This window comes from Nelumbo lutea, chromosome 2 (genome assembly GCF_056320005.1).
Source record: "Nelumbo lutea isolate HS-2025 chromosome 2, American lotus-T2T, whole genome shotgun sequence".
Classification (NCBI taxonomy): Eukaryota; Viridiplantae; Streptophyta; class Magnoliopsida; order Proteales; family Nelumbonaceae; genus Nelumbo; species Nelumbo lutea.
The window spans coordinates 97,518,477-97,540,460 of record NC_142685.1 but is presented as its reverse complement, the minus strand read 5'-3'; the positions used below and the strand labels follow the sequence as shown (position 1 = coordinate 97,540,460).

Genomic DNA, 21,984 nt, shown 5'->3' with positions numbered 1-21,984 from the left:
TTTGAAGTACCGTAAAAATTCAATATCTAAATGTCTTTTCATCATTTTACCTTCAATCTTTTCTATTGGTAGAAAAGGAAGTGGTTTACCATTTTATCTTTACTTGCATATGTGGTATATGCAATTATTAAAAGATAGGCCTGGAACCAGGTCCAACTCGGGCTTAAATTTCATGCTCGGGGTCTGTGCTGGGCCTAGCCTAGGCCCATACTAGAACCCTTAGCATAGACACTAAACTCGGCGCAGGCCTAGCCCAAGAAAGCTGGTCTGTTTTCACAAATATAAGACAAGCTTTATCAAACAACTTTTTGATGGCAGCAGCTTAGGCAATCCAGGAGTCAAGTATAGGTGGGGTGTTTAGGGGTCATGAATGATGTGGTTTTGGCTCTATATTTTAGACCAATTGGTAAAGGAGATTAAAATTGAGTAAACTATTTTACAGGACTTGTTAGTAGGAGACTCCTGGACAGTAGTGCAATGTTAACTGCAGAACAACCAGGGACCGTAGAAACATGGAAATATCATGAAGTAAAGCAGCTAATGCAAGAACTGAGAGCTCAATTCCAATGGAGAAGCACACTCAATTCCTATCTAAATGTCTTTTCATCATTTTACCTTCAATCTTTTCTATTGGTAGAAGAGGAAGTGGTTTACCATTTTATCTTTACTTGCATATGTGGTATATGCAATTATTAAAAGATAGGCCTGGAACCAGGTCCAACTCGGGCTTAAATTTCATGCTCGGGGTCTGTGCTGGGCCTAGCCTAGGCCCATACTAGAACCCTTAGCATAGACACTAAACTCGGTGCAGGCCTAGCCCAAGAAAGCTGGTCTGTTTTCACAAATGTAAGACAAGCTTTATCAAACAACTTTTTGATGGCAGCAGCTTAGGCAATCCAGGAGTCAAGTATAGGTGGGGTGTTTAGGGGTCATGAATGATGTGGTTTTGGCTCTATATTTTAGACCAATTGGTAAAGGAGATTAAAATTGAGTAAACTATTTTACAGGACTTGTTAGTAGGAGACTCCTGGACAGTAGTGCAATGTCAACTGCAGAACAACCAGGGACCGTAGAAACATGGAAATATCATGAAGTAAAGCAGCTAATGCAAGAACTGAGAGCTCAATTCCAATGGAGAAGCACACTCAATTCCTCTCAGGAAAAAGCTTCCTACTGCCTCATTCGAAGCAACTACACTTGCTTTAAAGCATTCATGAAGAGGCACACTAAAGGCTCTCATTGACCGGAATGCGGCTTTAATAGGATGGTGCCTGTAAAGTCTACAAAAGGTCCAATCTACAGATCAAGAAAAATAGCCTTCTACTAGAATCACCACTGCTTTAGCTTGATATTTTCACCCAAGTGACATGTAGTTCTCAATAACCTGTAAATCTAAGTTCAACTGAATGAAACATCCAACAAGTGAATTGCATCTAATCATGGCATATCAAGCTAATTGGATAACAAAGTTCTTATTTGCCATTGCACTACATTACTTGTCTGAGATGAAATAATTATCTGTCCAGACCCAAGAATCAATTACGCATGTTTTAGATAGACAAGCAATTCAACTTTTACCTTTCCCATGCATAATCTTCTCCCATGTTCTCTGGAGCGTGAACTGCCAAGTCAAGTCCTTGTTAGAAAAATCTGAAGGTATGATTGAAGCTGCAGATGTAACCTTGTTATATGTTGACATACTTGGAACAAAAAGGGCTTTTGAAAAATGAACACCTGGTCAAGTTAGTACAGCATTCAACATTACGTTAGAGCTCGATTAAGTGTCAGGACCATATAGAAAATATTCCAGTCTTTCCAGAAAAAAGGGAAGTTGAGAATTCAAAAGATAAAATTGAAAGTGTAGGAGACAACAAAATAATGTTGTTAGACTTGGATCAGGTCAGATTCAAACACTTGAACTGCTCAGACAGTTACCAAGTGCCTTACTGATTTTTAAAGATGTCAAATTTTCAAAATAAAAAAGTAAAATCATGGTTAGACTTCTAGAAACATGACATGGTTTGCAATATTGGTGATAGGAAAAATTTCCAAGAAATATCCCATTTTGCTAGGCAGTGACACAAAATTTTCTGGGAATCTTTTTAACTAATACCTATGTTATTTTTCCAATATGTTGGTGATATTTTACATGTCACTGATAGACTATATATTTAAGAACTCAAATTTTTTAGAATATTACTAATTTTTTGATATTTCATTAAAATCATCATGATTTTTAAAAATCTTTTCCTAAACGAACAAATTGGGAATTAGTAATTAGATAATTGATTACTATTTTGATATGACTCACTTACTAAGTCACTATGATATCTTTTAATTTTCTCCTATTTGATTTATATAGTTGTTAGCTATGGTTTCTTGAGCCTTAAATGTGCAATTATATTTCTAACAATTCCTTGACGCTCTATTAACTAATTCCATGTTACTAGAAAACTTTCCTATTTTTTTTTAGATTTTCCAAATATTTTAACAAAATTAGTGAAATATCTCCAGAATTTCTCCATCTCTACATGGTGAAATGTCTATCAATATCAAAATTGCAAACCATGGCACATGACTCAGTCCCCTTTATAGGTTTGTGAACAACCTTGGTTTGACAACACTGGAATAAATTCTCATGAAACAGAAATCACTATAATCATATCTTGGTTGTTCTGAGCAGTACCAGAGGAAGCACATGTATTGACAAGTCGAGGAAGCAGAGCTTGTGGATCTCTCACATCCATGCAATTGAACAAAAGGATCTACGAGCAAGATATGAACTAGGTTTATAAACAGAAACCTTAAAATAGATAGAGAAGAAAACACAAGATACATCTATTAACAATAAGGTCACCTCGGAGTCATATTCCAAATTTCCTTACAAGCCTAACCTGTTTTGCGATTTTACTGGTTCCTCTAATGTTCTCCTTTCCATGGCGAGCATCATCAGTTCTCCACAAACGCTCAACTATTTGCTCCTCAAAAGGAGATATCTTGTCCTCTTTCACAGCACTGGAGAACCATCTAGCACAAACTTCCATACTTTCAGGGCTATGAGCTCCATCCAAATAAAAGATCAGATCTCCAGAAGAATTTTCTTTCACCACTGGTGATGTGTTGGGTATCACCAAAGTATCATGTATTATTTGAGCTCGTCCAGAAAGACGTGCAGTTGAAAGTCCTCTTAGAAATGCTGCTGGCATGTCTGTTTCCTGATCTTTAGATTTGAGATGGTCAGTTAAGCAGTTGAATATGGACAAATTTAAATACTGAATACTCCATTAACACTGAAAATAATTCTTGTTCTTCAATTTTTATGTTCCACCCAAGGTTTAAAAAGGCTATAACCTCAAGGCAAGAGGCATATGCATCGGTTGTCAAGGTGTGACCCAGGCGAGCCTGAACTCCTTGATTTATAGCAACAAAGTGCCGCCTAGGCAACAAAAATCACAAGGCAGGCACCATATTATAATATCATTACTGATAGAAGTGTATGGCGGTGGGTTTTTTTTTTTATTTTTACTCAAGTAAAGGCAGTAGTGTAATTTCACCACTTGTTATAATATCATTAAAGGCAGTAATGATATTATAATATAATTCCTATCAAGCCAAACTCTATTCTTTTTCTTCTTCTCTTCTATTTCCACTCTATTATTCTCTGGCTAAAACTTTTTGTATTCTTTCCATTAATCACCTGAACCAATTCGTTATCTTCCAATAATTCTGTGCATAGGAGTTTCTTTATTTGTTCAAAGAAGAAGAAGGATTTGCCATGCTGTGAGTGATCGGATCAAGGAGAAAATGCTTTTATGCCAGTCTGGTTTTGTTAGTGTAGATTGTGTGGCGAACTGAGTCCCTATATATATAAGGAAAGAAAAAAAGAAAATAAGGAAAAAGGGTCCTTTTACTTTTTTCTTTATTCTGTCTCTCTCTCTTGTATTACTTTCTCTCTTACATAAAATAAAATAGTAGCTCTACTCTTTTTCTTTTTCTCCTTTACTTACTCTCCATCTTAAATTTTTAATGTTCTAAATTTTTACCCTTCTTAAGTTGCTAATTTGATATGAAATTGCTCTACTGAATACTATATCAGTATCATTTTTGAAATAATGAAATTAACATATTTAAAATATTATTGTCTTTTAGATATGACGATTTTCCTTGTTTTGAGTGGAAATTTAATGATCTCAATAAATAAAATCGTTATTCTTTTTTTTCAATTATTATGCATGCAGATTGGTAACAAGGTCAGGCCTTGCCATGGATAGGTACATTTTTCTTGCCTTGATGCATTTTTTGTGGCAAGGTTTATGCGCTGTGTGTTTTTTTTATTTAGTTGTAAAGAAACATACTTTTTCTTTTCTTTTTTATGAATGGGATTTAAGTGTACTTTGGATATTCATATACCCTGCACAGTAAGGCATTACCATTTTTGCACTCTAGAAATCTTTATAAAAGATGTTGGGAGGAGTTTAATATGGAAATAATATGAGGAGGTTCTGGAAGATCATAGAGCAAGATATTGGAGGGGATAAGGTGAAATTGTATGTGATAGGTGCTTATCTAGTAGGTAGATGTACCAATTCTAATCTGAGTGAACAGTTGGTAGCAGAGTAGGTGAACAGAGAATGAAATGCATCCAGATCAATGGAGAGGGATTTGGGGATAGGATTATTTCTGTTTAATTTTTCGAAGTGGGAAGCTCCAGAAATAAGATGGGAACTGTTGCAGTTCAGAAACCAAGAACTTTGTCTATAAAGGAGATCTCTTTTGATGGGAGTTTTTTCTATTATGAGCTGGTTTGGATTAACATTTCAGGTGTTCTTTTCATGCACGGTGTAATCGAACACTCAAAAGAGATTGGAAACATTTGTGGTGATTTGAAATGGTTGATCAAAGAAATCTGTTGTGGAATGTTCTATGTCAAGCTAGAATACTCATTTAAGTTGAACACTTCCAGCCTCTTGATCAAGATTACTCTTTTACAGCTCAGGGCTGTTAGAGTCGACTAAAGAGGGGTATTTTAGTCTTTTCCATCTAAGTAATGTGTTAGGTATATGCCTCCTACATATGTAGGGGCATTTCCGTCTTTGTATACTCATTTGCCAAATTTAAATATATGGTTGACTGGGTTAGACTCTTTGTCTTCTCAGTTCGACACTATTCTTCTTCTTCTTCTTCTCTCTTTTCTCTCTTTTCTCAGTTCGACTGGATAGTACTAACATGGTATCAGAGCGCCACTAATAGAAGTCAATTATAGCTTTCTATCAATCTCCTCTCTTCCCTTTCTTTTTTCTTTTTCGTTTTCTTCTGGTGTGAGAAATCTGGGGTAGAAGACTGCGGTGAAACCCAGATTTCTGTGGCAACCTCTAGGGTTTCAGTGGCTTGACTTCTGGTGACAGGGGACGAGTACAACAGTTCAAGTGAACAGAAAAAAAAACCTTTTTTTTTTGTGTGGACTGCTGTCACCATGCGTGACAGCTGTGGTGGTCAAGTAGGTGCAGTTGTGGTGGTCTGAACCCTCCAATGAGCAGTTTCAAGAGGGATTCTCTTTGGTTTTAAATCTGCCTGTTCACAGTACAGTGGTGTTTGAAGTGGCCGAATGTATGCTAGGGCAATTTCGTGGTGATTACAAGTGTGCTGGTGTGGTAGTTGAAGAACGGTAGTGCAGTGGTTAGAACTGATTTTTTTTTTTTTGTGTGTGTGACGGGCAGAACCAACTTCGTAGACTGAAATGGCATCGATGGGTGATGCAAGTGGTGACCAGAAATCGAGTGTGATGATCTCCTCTGATTTTTTAAGTGTCCAGATGACATCCATCAAACTCAATGGTGAAAACTATGTTTTGTGGGCCAAGTCAGTGGAAGTGTTTCTGAAGGCTAAGAAGAAAGTGAAATATGTACGGGAGGAGAAACCTAGTGCTGAATCCCTGGGTTTTAGTGATTGGGAGCAAGAGGATACTCAAATTATGACGTGGTTGTAGAATAGTATGGAGCCTAGAATCAGTGTTAACTTTATGTTTTTAGATACAACAAGGGATATATGGGAACATGCCAAGAAACTGTATTCTAGACAAGACAACACTATACGGGTTTATCAGCTTTATTAGGAATATTTCAGTTTGCAGCAGGGAAATCAGACTCTTGAAGAATATTATGCCAGTATGAAAAATCTTCAAAATGAACTTAATGTCTATCATCCCTTGACTCCGGACCAATGTTTTAAAACACAGAGGTGTGACGCAAGGCATTCCATTACCTAGAGGCGTGAGGTGTAATTCAGAATCCAAGAGGCGTAAGCCTCCCGAACACAAGGAGGCATAAGCCTCCTTAAGTGGAGGGGGGTTAGGAGGAGGATGAAGAGGAAGGGTGGATCTCGTTTTTTCTTTATTTTTAATAGAAGTCTTTTATATTAAGAAGAATAAAGATGCATAACATTAGATCAAAGAGGGGGGGGGGGTCTTGTCAAAGTGGTTTAACCCCTGCCCCCCAGCCCCCCAGCCGAAGGGGCAGGGGGAAAACCACTTTCTTTCCCCTTATCTTTTCTTCCCTTTTCTTCCCTTTTCTTCCCTTCCCTTTCCTTTCCTTTTCTTTCCTTTTCTCTTTATTCTTCTCTTTCCTTTTCTTTCCCTTCCCTTTCTTTTCCTTTCCTTCTTTTTTTTCCTTTTTCTTTTTTTTTTTGTCTTTTTATATCAGATGTGCATGAAGCGCATGAGGCGTACACCTCTAGCATGCCTCATGAAAAAAGTGCAAGAGGCGTATGCCTCTTGCATCTGAGGTGTATGCATTAGAGGTGTCAGTGCCTCTAGCATACGCCTCAGGGCGTTTTGGGAGCGCTTCGCTTGGAGCCGTGACTCCAGGTGTACGCCTCCCATGCCTTTTAAACATTGCTCCAGACGTCAAATTTCAACAGCAACAAAGGGAACAACTAGATTTTACACGGTTCTTGGTGGGACTTAAAACAGAGTATGAACCTGTCAGAGCACAAATATTGGGAGGGTCTACTCTCCCTACTCTAGTAGAAGTGTTTGCCCGTCTTCGTAGGATATCTCTTACCCCCACAGAGAGTAACATACCTTCCGACAGATCAACACTTGTTGGCACTCGAGGTGGTTCTTATGGGCATAGAGGAGGTGGTCGTACAGTTAAGGTAGGTTGTGGTAACCCTATGGGTGGTCGTAGCAGTGGAGGAGGTCGTGATTCAAGGGGAGGCCGTCGCAGAGGAAGGGGGAGCACTACTAGGAAATGCACACATTGTGCGAGAGAAGGACACAGTTAACTTCTATTATGATTTGCATGGCCCAACATCCACATGGGCTAATCATGCAACTGTTGGTGGTGGTGAAGTCAGGGATACTCAACCAATTGATCCGGCATCTTCTACAATCACAACTACTTTTGGGAAGGAGATGATGAGTATTCCAAGAGAGGAGTATGAGAGATTTCTTCAAGCTACTTCACATCAGATATTGCCACCCTTGCTCATTCAAGTATAGCTTGCTTAGCATCAGTTGAAAAACAGCCCACTTGATGTATGGAACTGTTTGAGATTAGATGCAAACCAGAAAATGAACAAACAAGAGAGGAAGAGAAGAGAGAGCTGGCGGCAATGAGTGTTAGAGAGTAAGAGGTTTGAACATAACCTCTCTCTAACACTCTAAACATCTTATTAATAAGTTAATCTTTGACAAATTACAGAGAGGCCCTTGAGTGAGCAGGAAAATACAAAAAACAGAATATTACAGAGTATGGGCCCAGAATAAGGCCCACAACAGAGAGAAACATAACATAACATGAAATGACAGTCTATGGGCCATTCGGCCCATCTTCTCTACACTCCCCCTCAAGCTGAGCATAGATGTTAATCATGCCCAGCTTGCCAGTGTCATGTCGAAGCCTTGCCTTGGAAATGCCCTTGGTGAGAAAATCTGCCAGTTGTCCTTCAGAAGTAATGAATGGAAGACACACTTCACCAGAGGAGACTCTTTCACGAATAAAGTGTCTATCAACCTCAATATGTTTGGTTCTATCATGTTGTACCGGGTTGTGAGCAATGTTGATGGCAGCCTGATTATCACAGTACAACATCATGGGTTTGTCATGATCTACCCCAAGTTCTTCCATTAAGGACCTTAGCCACAATAATTCCGAGACTCCATGTGCCATGGCTCTATATTCTGCTTCTGCGGAGGATCGAGCCACAACTGTTTGTTTCTTACTCCTCCAAGAGACAACATTACCAGCCACCAGACTGCAATACCCTGAAGTAGATCTTCTATCATCAATATTTCCAGCCCAATCAGCATCAGTATAGGCTTCAAGTTTCAGATGACCATGTTTGGCAAATAGAATTCCTTTTCCTGGAGAGCCTTTCAGATAGCACAAAATCCGTTCTGTTGCTGCCATATGGGTATCTCTAGGAGCATGCATGAACTGGCTAATGCAACTGACAGCATACGCGATATCTGGCCTAATCAAGCACAGGTACAAAAGCTTCCCAAGAAGTCTCTGAAAGACCCCTTTGTCTTCCAACAAAGTTCCATCCGAAGCTGAAAGTTTGTGACTCATATCAATAGGAGTTGCAGCTGGTCTTGCACCCAATTTTCCAGTTTCAGACAACAAATCAAGGACATATTTCCTCTGGGAAATAAGAATCCCATCCCTGGATCTGGCAACTTCTATGCCAAGGAAATATCTCAACTCCCCCAGATCCTTAATCTCAAATTCTGTACGGAGGAAAGACTTAAGGCCCAGAATGCCAGAGGCATCATCACCAGTCACTATAATGTCATCAACATACACAATGAGATACACTGCTAGAGACCTACTTTTCTTCACAAAAAGAGTATGATCTGACTGTGTCTGAACATAGCCGAATTTAACAACAGCAGCTCTAAATCTCTCAAACCAGGCTCTAGGAGATTGTTTGAGGCCATAAAGAGATTTCTTCAGTTTACATACCTTTCCTTGCATATCTTTCCCATACATTCCTGGAGGAAGACACATGTAGACCTCCTCATGTAAGTCACCATTCAGAAATGCATTCTTTACATCTAACTGATAGAGAGGCCAATCAAAGTGAGCTGCCAGAGATAAAAGAACCCTCACAGATGTCATCTTAGCAACAGGGGCAAAAGTCTCCAGATAGTCAATCCCATATGTCTGTGTGTAGCCCTTTGCAACAAGTCTGGCCTTGTACCTCTCAATAGTCCCATCTGCCCTGTATTTAATGGTAAAAACCCACTTGCATCTAACTGGATCCTTCCCTTCAGGCAAATCCACCACCTCCCAAGTACCATTTTCATGTAGAGCATCCATTTCAGCCTGCATGGCATCTCTCCATTCTGGAATCCCAAGAGCTTCTGATACAGACCTAGGAATGGGGTTAGAAGCAACTGAAGAGAGGTAGGCACAATATGAAGGGGAAAGTAGGCCATAAGAAAGGTGTTGGGAAATGCAGTGTGCAGTACACTTCCGCTTTCCTTTCCTAACAGCAATGGGGACATCAAGATCTGGGAAGGGGGATTCCAAGGGAGCTGAAGCAATACCTGTTATCTCATCTGTGATTGGGAGGGTATGAGCCTCATCTGTTGTAAGGGAAACCACTTGCTCATTCCTGGATCTCTGCCTTTGATACACTTTGGGATTATGGGTAGGACGAGGAGGTAAAGAAATAGGAGCACTAGGACAAGAGGAATGAAGTGGCTGATCCTCCTTTGATTCATTTTGTGAGGATACAGATTTGTCAAGAGACTGAACTGGGACAGGAAGGGGAAGAGCAAAAACTTGTGACAGACTCTCCCCCTATTGACAATGTCCTTCCTGAGAGGAACCATAAAAAGGAGAAATTTCATCAAAGGTAACGTCCATAGAGACATGTCTGGTGCCAGTCTTTGGATCAAAACAACAATAACCCTTTTGTGTGGGGGAGTAACCGAGGAAGATGCATTTGTGGGCTTTTGGTTCAAACTTGTGTCTATGCACACTTGGATTGTGAACATAACAGGTACAACCAAACACACGAAGAGGAATTGGGAAGAGATCCTTATCTGGATGAAAAAGACTGAAGGGGGATTTAAACCCTAAAACCCTGGATGGCATACGGTTTATGAGATAGGTAGCAGTAAGTACAGCATCACCCCAAAATCTTGTGGGAACATGTGAGGCAAATAAAAGGCTCCTTGCAACTTCAACAATATGTCTATTTTTTCTCTCAGCAATTCCATTTTGTTCAGGGGTTCTAACACAGGAGCTTTGGTGAATAACCCCCATGTCAGAGAGATACAAGGATAAGCTCTTCTCAAAATACTCTTTTGCATTGTCAGATCTGAAAACCTTAATTCTGGTACCAAATTGAGTCAAAACAAGCTCATGAAATTGCCTCACAAGTCTCGGGACTTCGTCTCGGGATTTCATTAAGTATATCCAAGTGAATCTAGAAAAGTCATCAATGAACAGGATAAAGTATTTGTAGCCCCCCATAGAGGATAAGTGGTAAAGCCCCCACACATTAGAGTGTACAATATGAAAAAGAAAAGAGGATCTTTTATTGCTCACAGGGTAATTTTTTCTACAATGCTTTGACAACTGACATGACTCACAATTGAGACTGGACACACTAACTCCCTTAAACAGTTTGGGAAGCAAATGACTTAAAGCAGAAAAAGGTAAATGACCCAACCGACAATGACTCAACATAATTTGACTGACTGACTCTGAAGAAGTAGAACCAAAAGCAGCATTCTTGGGATGATCAAAGCATTGGCCAGGGGTGTCGAGCAAGTATATTCCATTCGCTTCATGGCCACTCCCAATCACCTTCCGAGACTTCAGGTCCTGAAACACACTGTGAGAAGGGAAAAAGGTTACACAACAATTCAATGACTTGGTCAAGCTACTTACAGATAACAAGTTGGTATTTAACTTAGGTACATGAAGAGTGGAAGATAAAAGTAAAGAGCCTGTAGGCTTGACAGTTCCCTTGCCAGAAATGGGGGCAAGAGAACCATCAGCTAAGGTGATTTTGTCACGACCAGGAAGCAAATCATATGACACAAACAAAGTGGAAAGGTTGGTCATGTGATCAGAAGCACCTGAGACAATGATCCAAGGGGTCTTGGGATTACCTGAGGTAGATGCATGGTTAGCAGAAGCCCTTATACCTGAGTGAGCAAATGCAGAGGTGGCTGGACTTCCAGAAGGGTTGGATGATGAAGTTACACCTTCAAGCTGGCTGATCATCCTTCCAAACTTCTCATAATCAGCTTTCATGGTTTCCAATTGTGCACTTGCAGACTCAAACTCTGTATCTGTACTTGTGGCTGTATGTGCACTTCCTGTCTTTCTACTGTCATTCTTCTTCTGGAATCGGATAGGGACAAGACTGGGATGCAATTTCCAGCACTTGTCCTTAGTGTGTTTCGGCTTCTTGCAATATTCACACACCACCTCCTTCTTTCCTATGCCACTGGGGGCTCCTGTAACCCCTTTGGGTTTGATTCCCATATTTGGAAAATGATCATTGATACTGACCCCTTGAACCTGCACTTGCCTCCTGCTTTCTTCACTGCTGACCAAAGCATATGCTTGAGACAATGAAACATCTTCATTGGACAAGATGTTTTGCTTTGTAATGTCATATTCAGAATTCAGCCCTGTCAAGAACTCAAAGACCCTATTCCTTTCAACCAATTTCCTATATGTTTCAGCATCCTTAGGGGTATCCCATGTCACGGCCTCTATCAAATCAATCTCTTGCCATATAGATTTTAGGGCTGAGAAGTATGCTGCAAGTGACTTCTCCCCCTGTCTTAGATTCTTCACATCACTTCTCAGTTTGTAAGCTCTGGCAACATTCAACTTCTGGGAGTAAGTTTCTGCAACACTATCCCAGATTTCTTTAGCCGAGTTCATCCACAAGTAATGTTGGCTAATCTGTGGCTGCATTGAGTTCACAAGCCACCCAATCACTGTGTAGTTTTCTTGTACCCATCTCTCATAAGATGGATCATCCTCTGGAGGAGCTTTCTTGCTCCCAGAAATAAAACCCCATTTTCCTTTGCTACAAATGTGGATTTTCACTGATTGTGACCAAGCCAAGTAGTTGGTCCCATCAAGCTTAATTGTAGTTACAGTCAGCATAGAATCAGTTGGGGTTTCCAAAATCTGTCCATATTCAGCAGCATTCTTGTTTTCAAGGCTTGAGAAATCCATCATGTAAAGGCTCCAATTAGGATTTTTAATAGGTTTCTCAAGGTACTGGGGTCTTGATGAGTTTAGTTTGAGCTGAATAGGCAACAACTAGCTCACAGAATCAGTTCAGACTTGATAACTGTGACAGTCCAGTTCGGTGGTAGTTTTTTCTTTACTGTTTCACCCTTTAAAGGACACCCAACAAACCTCCAATCACAAGGTATTTCAGGTTCTCAACAGCCGTTGTCCCAAAGAGAAGAAAACAGGGCCACAGTCCTTAAGAGACCTTTCGTCGAACACTCAGTGTACAGTAGTTAACAGCCTACTGTTAACTAGAAGAAACCACTTCAAGGTGTTCAGTATAGGTCCAAGAAGAGGTTGGGATGAAGATGAGACTAGTGCCACTTAGTTTTAGATCAGTTTCAGCAGCTCGGCAGTCCAATAATCAGCCGAATAGCACTTCCAAAACAACCCAGAAAAACAGTCCAGCAACAGTGGGCCGAATGTATGTGGGCTTTGAATGCTTTAATAGTCCTCCCAAACAACAAAAAATAACTCAGCAAAGGACTGAGAAAAGACTTACAGCAAGAGAGTCTCTGGTTTGAACTATAAACCAGGCCGAACACTTGTTCTCTGAGATAATTTCGAAAGTCCTTTTCTCTGATTTCAAATCAGGCCAAACAACTTGCTCTCTGATTCTTCCTGGTCACCGAACCCTTCTCCAAGTGTATAGAAACTTGGGCACCCTCCAATGACCTCCAAGAACCAGGCGGATGACTGTAAACTTTCAGCCCTAGAACCTCCTCATGTAGTTGGCTGAATTAGAACCACATGAGGGACACGCCAAGCAATGGCCCGCTTTGATACCAAGTTGAAAAACAGCCCACTTGATGTATGGAACTGTTTGAGATTAGATGCAAACCAGAAAATGAACAAACAAGAGAGGAAGAGAAGAGAGAGCTGGCGGCAATGAGTGTTAGAGAGTAAGAGGTTCGAACATAACCTCTCTCTAACACTCTAAACATCTTATTAATAAGTTAATCTTTGACAAATTACAGAGAGGCCCTTGAGTGAGCAGGAAAATACAAAAAACAGAATATTACAGAGTATGGGCCCAGAATAAGGCCCACAACAGAGAGAAACATAACATAACATGAAATGACAGTCTATGGGCCATTCGGCCCATCTTCTCTACAGCATCCAAACCTTCACCCTGGATAATTGACTCTGGAGCCTCTGATCACATGACCGGGACTCTAGGTGTGTTCCCTTTCTCCAACCTCTACATCAAATAATGTTACCCTTGCCAATGGATCTACTTGCCCCATTTATGGTGTTGGTAATGTTAACACAACATCTCTTTATTTGTCTTCTGTTTTATACGTTCCCAAGTTTCCTTTTAATCTTATGTTTGTTAGTAAACTAACCAAATCCCTCAATTGTTTTATCACATTTTACCCTTCCTCTTGTGTTTTTCAGGATCTAACGACAAGGAAGAAGATTGGTGGAGCGCATGAAGTTGGCGGATTGTATTATGTTGATGGTGGTGGCTCTACAGTTGCACTTCAAACCTCTTTGACTCATCTCCAGTGGCATTGTAGACTCAACCATCCATCTCTTAAAGCTCTCAAGCTTCTTGTTCCATCATTGAGTCGTCTGTCGTATTTGTAGTGTGAGTCACGTCAGTATGGGAAACACCACTAGGTTTCCTTCAGTCCTAGCCTTTTGATTTAGTTCATTTAGATGTTTGGAGTCCAATCCAAATTGAGTCTTATAATGGTTACAAACATTTTGTTATCTTTGTTGATGACTATTTAAGAATGATATGGTTTTATTTAATGAAAGAAAAGTGTGAATTATTTTCCATTTTCCAAAAGTTTCATGCTGAAGTGCGTACACAATTTGGTGTTTCACTTAAAACTTTTCGCTCCGACACTGGTAGAGAGTATTTTCTTTCTTCATTTCAGCAATACTTGGATAATGTAGGGATTGGTGGTCAAAATAATTGTAATTTCTTGTGGTTTATTTTTAGTGATCCCTCGTCACCTTGTTTGCTTGTAATATTTTTTTAATTTCAATGAATTTTCCTTTTAATTATTATAAAATTTTGAAATGGCAATAAATATGATGAAATGGTGATAAACCAATAAAAACTGATGAATGAGGATAAAAAAGTTACAAATTCATAACTTTGATTCATAAGAAAGATGGTGCCATTGAACTAAAGGATTTCTGTCCAATTACCGTTATTTATAAACTTATAGTCCATACAAATTATTGTAAGATTTTTCTTTAAAAGACTGGAATAATTTTAAAAAAGGGTAGTATTTCCTACCAAAATTGCATTTTTTGAAGGGAGGAATGTCAGAGTCAAATAAAAAAGACAAAGAAAGAGAAAAGAGAGTACACAACAGCTTGGTGGGTGTCTCCATATAATGGTCGACACCCTCAGAAATATTTATATTAAAGATGAAGATTAGTCAAATTTGTGTTGTTTTTAGAATAGTTGTGTTATATTAGTTGTTAGATAGGTAGTGGAGACCACAACAGTTATGTGAGTCCAAACTTTATTGTGTTTTTTAGTTCTATACATGCTGTTTTATGTTTTGCCGCCCTAAAAGGGCATAGTAGTCTTTGTACTCTTCTTATTAATTATAAATAACAAGTGAAGGGGGCGGCCAGATTATTGCTGTCCTCAAGATTTCTTCTTCTCTTCTTCTTCTTTTCTCTTTCTTCTCTCTTCAAGAAAACACTATTCTTTTATATTTTTTAAATCCAGCAGATTTGTACTTGGTATCAGAGCAAGGACTAGGGTTCTTGAAGCATTCTCATGCAGCCCTAGATTGACTGATTGCATGAAGTAAGAAGAGGCTGATCAATCTGCTATTGATTGCCCAATTCTTGGATTTTTTGGTGAGATGAAGTCATCAGGAAGGTGATATTCGATTTGGCATCAAAATCAGGAGGAACTGGAGTACGGGGAGGAGTCCTAGAAAAGTTGGACTCTTTAATTTTGATATGATCTTGGGCGCACAGGTATCGTTTGATTTCTTTTATTCATCTAAAGGGGCGGTTAGTTTTCTGGACCTTTCTGGGCCTTCTGGAGTGGCCGACTCAATCTTCTATCTGTTAGGAGACGCTGGGAGGAGAGAGATTTCTCTCCAGTAAGGGTTTTCTTTTCCTGAAAGGGTTTGTTTCTGTCAATGTGGTTTTAAATTGCTCCTGGAAGCTCTCAACTTTCTTATTTGTCTATTAAACTGTTTAAAGTAAGATGGAGAGTTGGAGTACTGAGTTGAAATCCACCGGCACCGTGGGACTGGGTGTTGGAGGTGGTAGTGATATTTTTGGGTCTAGAATCATTATTATAGTAAAACTTGATGGAGCAAACTATTTAGAATAGGCACAAACAGCCAAGATGGCTATTGGTGCCCGCAGAAAATTAGGGTAGATCACTGGGGAGGAAAGGAAACCTAATACAGATTCCTCTCGGTGGGTATAAGAGAATTACATGGTGATGCCTTGGTTGTGTAATTCTATGGTACCTCACATTGGAAAAGAAAATTTGTGGACTAATACAGCTAAGGAGATTTGGGATGGAGTGACTGAAACCTACGCTTAGAAATAGAATGTAGCCAGAGCTTATCAACTTAGGAATCAGGTGATTAGTATAAAACAAGGAGATAAACCTCTTGCTATGTATTTCTCCATGCTGAAAACCCTTTGGTAGGAGATAAATCGCTTAGAAACTGTGATGTGAGAAAGTGTTAATGATGCAGCAACCTATCAGAAACTGGTAGAGAAAAATAGGGTTTTTGAGTTCTTGGCAGGGTTGAACCCTAAATTCGACATTGCTAGAAAGCATATCCTCTCTAGGGAGAGTGTGACACTCTCAAGCCTATGCCTTTGTTTTTTGAGAGAAAAGCAGGAGGGATGTCATGTTGAGACAGCCTGGGATTGACCAGTCGGCTATGGTTAGTACAGCCAAACTTAAGCTAAATGGAGACAAGGGGAGTAGTGAGACTAGGAGGGAGGATAAGGAGCTGGTGTGTGATTACTATAAGAAGCCTAAGCATACCAAAGATACTTGTTGGAAGCTCCATCTGCATCTTATACCTACTTGAATCAAGAACAAGCGGGAAATGAAAATGTGACCACTACAAGAGACTCTTCGGCCCTTCTTTCCCAAACTGATTGGGAATCCATTGCAGTAGTAGCAATGGGAATAGAATTGGAAAGGTTTAGACAACTTATGAGTAAGAAAGATACAACTAGTTTTAGCCTTTCTGATGGCCAACAGAGTACAGGAGCCAACTACACCACTTCTTTGGCACATATAGGTAGTTCATATGCAACTGCAAATCTTGCATCCACTTCAAGTAAGGAGGGACCTCCCTGGATTATAGACTCATGAGCATTTGAGCACATGACTAATGTCCCTACCCTCTTCAGTTCTTATCAATTGTGCTCTGGTAGAGACAGAGTCTCCACAGCAGATGGCTCCCATAAACCCATTGCTAGGAAGGGTACAGTTAGAGTGACCAGTGGTTACAGGAAATGATCTGGAGGAGATTGATGCTCTCAAAAGGTTATTGCAGCAAGAACTTGAGATCAAAGATCTTGATGAGCTAAAATACTTCCTGGGGATTGAGGTTGCAAGATCCAAGCATGGGATTTTCATCTCTCAGAGAAAGTATGTTCTTGATCTAATGTGGGAGCCTAGGAAGTTAGGAACCAAACCAACTGATACTCCTATTGATCGAAACCATAGAATTAATGCTGTGGATGGTGAGTTGGTAAAAGATGTGGGTCAGTACATGCATGCACCTCGTGTATTTGTGTATGACACGACTGGATATTTCCTATGTCGTCAGTGTTGTGAGTCAGTACATGCATGCACCTCGTGTTCAACACTGAGAAGCTATTGAGAGAATACTTGCATACCTAAAAGAAGCACCCCGGTAGAGGCATTCTTTTTTCAAACCATGAAAATTTGAAATTGGAATCCTTATACAGATGTAGGCTGGGCAGGATGTTTAAATGGCAAGAGATCTACAATAGGAGTATGTACCTTTGTAGGTGGAAACTTGATCTTATGGAAGAGCAAGAAGCAAGCGGTTATGGCTAAGTCAAATGTAGAGGCTGAGTACAGATCCATGGCTCATGGTGTCTCAAAACTACTTTGGGTTAGATCCCTATTGAGCGAGATTGGGGTGAAAGCAAAGGAACCTATGATGTTGTACTGTGACAATCAGACTGCAATCAACATTGCCCACAATCCAATCTAGCATGACAGGACAAAACACATAGAAGTTGATAGGCACTTCATAAGGGAGAGGGTAACAACCGGAGAAATTTGCTTGCCTTATGTCTCTTTAGAGTTGCAGTTGGCTGATGTTCTCACTAAAAGGGTTGCAAAGAACAAACTTGAACATGATCTACACAAGTTGGGAATGTGTGACATTTACTCCCAACTTGAGGGGGAGTGTTGAAGATTAGTCAGTTTTCTGTTATTTTTAGAATAGTTGTGTTATGTTAGTTGTTAGATAGGTAGTGGGGACCACAATAGTTATGTGAGTCCAAACTTTATTGTGTTTTTTAGTTCTATACATGTTTTATGTTTTGCTGCCCTGTAAGGGCATAATAGTCTTTTTACTCTTATTTTTTATTATAAATAACAAGCGAAGGGGGCAGCTAGATTACTACTCTCCTCAAGATTTCTTCTTCTCTTCTCCTTCTCTCTTTATTCTCTCTTCAAGAAAATTCTTTTCTTTTATATTTTTTCAATCCAATAGATTTCTACTAAAGAAAGTAAAAGGAAAGATTTGCCCTTAGTGTAAGAAAGAAAGTGTATAGATAAAACAAATGTACAACAAAAGATAAGTAAAAGTACAAAAATAACCCTGCAACTAGTTCTTCTCACTATCTCTACCCTCCCCCTCAAATGGATGCCTAGGGATGAACATCAGTTTGTCCATGAGAAATACATGTCGAGCCCGAGTCATTGCTTTTGCCAACAGGTCTACCAGTTGGAGACTGGAGGAGACATGAGGAAGAGAAATGATACCCTCAAGAATGAGATCGTAGATGAAGTGGCAATCAACTTCTATATGTTTGGTGTGCTCATGGAAGACGGGGTTGGGAGGCAGTATTGATTGCACTAACATTGTCTACAAAGAGAGGAATTGATGGTGATGGCTCATTAAGGATGCCAAGTAGGAGAGCCTAGAGCCATATAATTTCATTACACACTGAGGACATTGCTCTGTATTCAACTTCGGTGGAAGATTTTGATATAGTAGGTTGTTTCTACCACTTCCATGAAATAAGAGAGTTGCCTAAGAATACACACCAGCCGGTAGTGGATCGTTGGGTGTTAGGGCATCCATCTCAATCAACATCCACATAAGCTGTAAGGATAATGGGGAATGAAGAAGAGAAGAATATCCCATGTGATAGGGTTCTCTGCACATATCTAATAATCCGATGAATTGTAGATAAATGTTGTTTGTCTTGGGGAAGACATAAACTAGCTCACTAGTTGGACTATATATGATATTTTAGCCGAGTCATGGTGAGATAGATTAAATTACCCACTAGTTAACAATAGAGAGTAGGGTCTTCAAGAGGAGAACCATCATCTTTATTGAGTTTCAAATTCAGTTCCAATGGAGTATCCACAATCTTGGAATCACTAAGATTGGCCAATTTAACATGATCGACAACATATTTTTTGGAAATTGGCCAGTTTAACAAGATCGGCTTACTTCAAGTCCGAAAAAATAAGTCAAAGGACCCAAGTCCTTCATCTTAAAGGATTTACTAAGTAATTGTTGCAGGTCAACAATTCCTTCTACATCATCCCCTGTAATGAGTATATCATCGACATAAAGGAGTAAGATTGTCACTCCCTGCTTCCGCCTTAAGGTGAATAGAGAATAATTTGAATAACTATGTATAACACTTGAATCAGTGATAACAGATCTGAACTTGTCAAACCAGGCTCTAGGAGCTTGCTTCAAGGCATAGAGGGACTTCTTCAAGTGGCAAACAAGTTGTGGGTCCATACAATATCTAGGAGGGGGCTTCATATATACTGTTTCCTTCAACTCTGTTAGCGTAGGGATATTTCTGTCTTTATACCTTGATTGATGTTGCTGATCTGTAATGTTGTGTTGAAACATGTGCTCTTAACTTAAGTAAGGGCACACATGTCTTTTCAGTTATGTTTTAATAATAATATAAATACTTACTGGCCGACTGGGAGAAGTCATGTTGACTCTTTCAGTTCGAACCAGAATTCTCTCTTCTCTCTTTCTCTCTTTCTCTCTTTCTCTCTCTCTATCACTCTTTCTTCTTCTACATAACTGAACTCAGTCAGGCCGAACTCTAAGACAGACCTGAACTCTAACTTGGTATCAGAGCAGGTCAAATCTGCCTAGATTTCTGCTTGCCTAGGGTTCATTCTCTGCGCACCCTATCTAGGGTTTTCCTCTTTTTTTTTCTGTGTTTGATTGGAGATAAGGGAAAGGGCTGAAAAGGAGTGATCGCCCTCTTCCCTTGGGGGTCTCTATGCCTCCAATCAGGTCGTATGTGGTCGGTTGCTGTGATTTCTGAGATCGCCCTCTCCTAGTAGAGGAAGAATAGAGGGCCGAACTGTGTGTGGCTATTGTGTGTGGACTGCTCTCCTGCTCGCATGGGTGTTACTTCAACGATAAGGAAGAGATATGATCATATAGTGGTGAGATTTCAGGTAGTTGTAGGAGCAGGGTTTGTGGTGTAAAGAGCACACATTCCAGCAACAATTAGTGCTGCAATCAGTGTGATAGGTGTGACCTAGTGGTGTGTAGTGTGCAGATCTCAGTGATAATAGAATTCAGCAAGTGTGTAGAATTGGTGATAACATAATGGGAGACAGTATGATTATAAACCTAGTGTCATGGTGCCTACAGACTACCTGAATGTTCAAATGACTTCCATTAAGTTAAATGGAGAGAATTATGTGCCTTGGGCTAAATCCGTTGAAGTCTTTCTAAAGGCAAAGAAGAAGGTAAAACATATCAGAGAGGAGAAACCCTCCTCTAACTCTCACGAGTATGAAGATTGGGAGCAAGAGGACACTCAGATCATCACATGGTTGTGGAACAGTATGGAACCCAGGATTAGTGTGAACTTCATGTTCCTTGATACTACCAAAGACGTGTGGGACCATGCGAAAAAATTGTATTCGGGGCAGGACAATACAACCAGAGTTTATCAGCTTTATCAAGAGTACTTTAATCTGCAACAGGGCAATCAGAGTCTTGAGGAGTACTAATGCCAACATGAGGAACATACGTAATGAGTTGCATGTCTATCATCCTCTCACTTCTGATGTCAAGATTCAGCAACAACAGAGAGAGCAGCTTGATGTGACTAGATTTTTGGTGGGACTAAAGTCTGAATATGAACTAGTACGGGCTCAGATATTAGGTGGACCAGCTCTTCCGTCCCTAGAAGAGGTATTTGCTTGACTTCGGAGGATTTCTATCGGATCTACTGAGAACTCTAATATCTCAGATAGATCTGCCTTTGCTGCATCGAGAGGCTGTGGTGGTAGAGGTGGAGCTCGGGGAGCTCAGTCTGGCCGTGGTGTTGGTAGTGGTTCTGCATATGGCCGAAGTGGCAATGGTGGGTCTACTTATAATCGTGGTGGTGGTCGTACTGGGAGCAGAGATTCAGGGAGAGCCCGTGGTAGAGGACGTAGCTCAGGCCCAAGGAAGTGCACTCATTGTGGTATGGATGGACATACCATCAACTATTGTTATGATTTACATGGTCCTCTCTCAACCTGGGCCAATCATGCCGCGACCGGTGACTCAAGTTCCAGCTTTAAACAGGAGAATCATTCATCTGACCAGTTGCCTCCTACATCCACAAATGGTCCCATGAAGGAGATGGTGAGTGTTCCCCGTGATGAATATGAGAGGTTTATTCAATCACAGCAGAACACAACGACTTTTGCTGACTCAGGTATGGCTTGTCTAGCATCTACACCCAATCCCTGGATCATTGACTCTGGAGCCTCCGATCACATGACTAGAACTCCAGGTGTGTTTTCCTCCTTATCTCATTGCTCAACATCACAATCTGTCACCCTTGCTAATGGTTCCACATCCTCAATTTGTGGTGTTGGTAATGTTGACCTAGATCCTGTCTCTCTCTCATCAGCTCTGTATGTTCCTAAATTGCCTTTTAACCTTATGTCTGTTAGTAATCTGACCAAATCACTTAACTGCTCTATTACCTTTTATCCTTCTATGTGTCTTTCAGGATCTCAAGACGGGGATGAAGATTGGTGGAGGGCATGAAGCAGGTGGACTGTATTATCTTGACGGTGGTGGTGGTAGAACTTCAACAGCTCTCCAGTCATCTCTTTCTCCTCTCCATTGGCACTGCCGATTTGGTCATCCGTCGCTCAAAGTCTTTGTAGAGAAGATGGGCCGAATGGCCCATAGGTTGTTTATTCTTCTTGTTATTTTGGGCCCATCCCGTCAATATTAAATTATTTTTTATGTTCTTTGTAAATTCTTGCCCAACTAAGGGCCTCCTTGTAATTACTCAAATATATCTAATAAAATAGTGTTAGAGGGCTAAGATAGAGAGTGTTCAAAAAACCTCTTCTCAGAACCCTCATTGCAGAACACACAAGTCTCCTCTCCTCTCTTCAGTTTCAACATGGTATCTGAGCGTATCTAAACTTGAACATCCTAGGGCTGGAGGCTTAGTCACGTACTGCCTGATTCTTGGAGGT

General features: G+C 40.2%; 1 protein-coding gene across 4 annotated transcripts in view; it reads right to left on the bottom strand.

Annotated features, from left to right (window-relative positions):
* DFC (DHFS-FPGS homolog C) overlaps positions 1–21,984 on the bottom strand; it is a 130,870-nt gene that overhangs the window by 23,249 nt on the left and 85,637 nt on the right. For all 4 annotated transcript variants that reach the window (XM_088971567.1, XM_088971569.1, XM_088971568.1 and 1 more), the window contains exons 13-15: positions 2,895–3,215; positions 2,687–2,765; positions 1,579–1,734 (exon numbers count right to left, since the gene is read on the bottom strand). In XM_088971567.1, the coding sequence (XP_088827693.1) occupies positions 1,579–1,734; positions 2,687–2,765; positions 2,895–3,215 (556 nt within the window). The remainder of the gene's footprint in view (positions 1–1,578; positions 1,735–2,686; positions 2,766–2,894; positions 3,216–21,984) is intronic.